This window comes from Penaeus monodon, chromosome 21 (genome assembly GCF_015228065.2).
Source record: "Penaeus monodon isolate SGIC_2016 chromosome 21, NSTDA_Pmon_1, whole genome shotgun sequence".
NCBI lineage: Eukaryota > Metazoa > Arthropoda > Malacostraca > Decapoda > Penaeidae > Penaeus > Penaeus monodon.
Genome location: NC_051406.1, coordinates 12,659,485 through 12,659,935, shown reverse-complemented (window position 1 = coordinate 12,659,935; position 451 = coordinate 12,659,485). Strand labels below are relative to the sequence as shown.

Here is a 451-nt window from a genome sequence, read left to right as displayed (position 1 = left end):
ACTGGTAATAAACACCTACCTGTTTTATGATTTTGACTTTGACTTTCCGCTTCTTGCGCAGTTTCTTTTCCTTGGTCTTAGTGGCCTTTGCTGTTGGGGGAGGTGGGGAATGGATTTCCTCACCACCAGAAGGAGAAGTCCCTTCCCCAGGCAGGATTCCGTCAGCAAACTTGACCGCTTTGGGACGATAATCAACACGATATCTGTAAAGAAAAAGGTATGATCGTATGAGTTAGTCTTAAATGAATCAGAAATGATGAGTGAAAACTATTTAAAACACACAGGTTTTCTCTTACCATAAGAACAACAATCAAATATATGTCAAAACATAATTCAAAATCATATCTCCATGCCCAGAAGCCACATACCTGTAACTTGGGCTCATGAGGATACCCTTCTCAGCAGGCGGCAGAGGGACAGGTAGGAGCCGCCGTTTTTTCCTCTCACCAGA

General features: G+C 43.0%; 1 protein-coding gene across 1 annotated transcript in view; it reads right to left on the bottom strand.

Moving 5' to 3' along the window:
• The window catches only part of LOC119586239 (serine/arginine repetitive matrix protein 2-like), a gene marked incomplete in the record, with an annotated part of 17,646 nt that overhangs the window by 2,312 nt on the left and 14,883 nt on the right, over window positions 1-451 (bottom strand). The window contains 2 exon segments of the mRNA XM_037934941.1: window positions 20-203; window positions 369-451. Coding sequence (XP_037790869.1) covers window positions 20-203; window positions 369-451 — 267 coding nt within the window.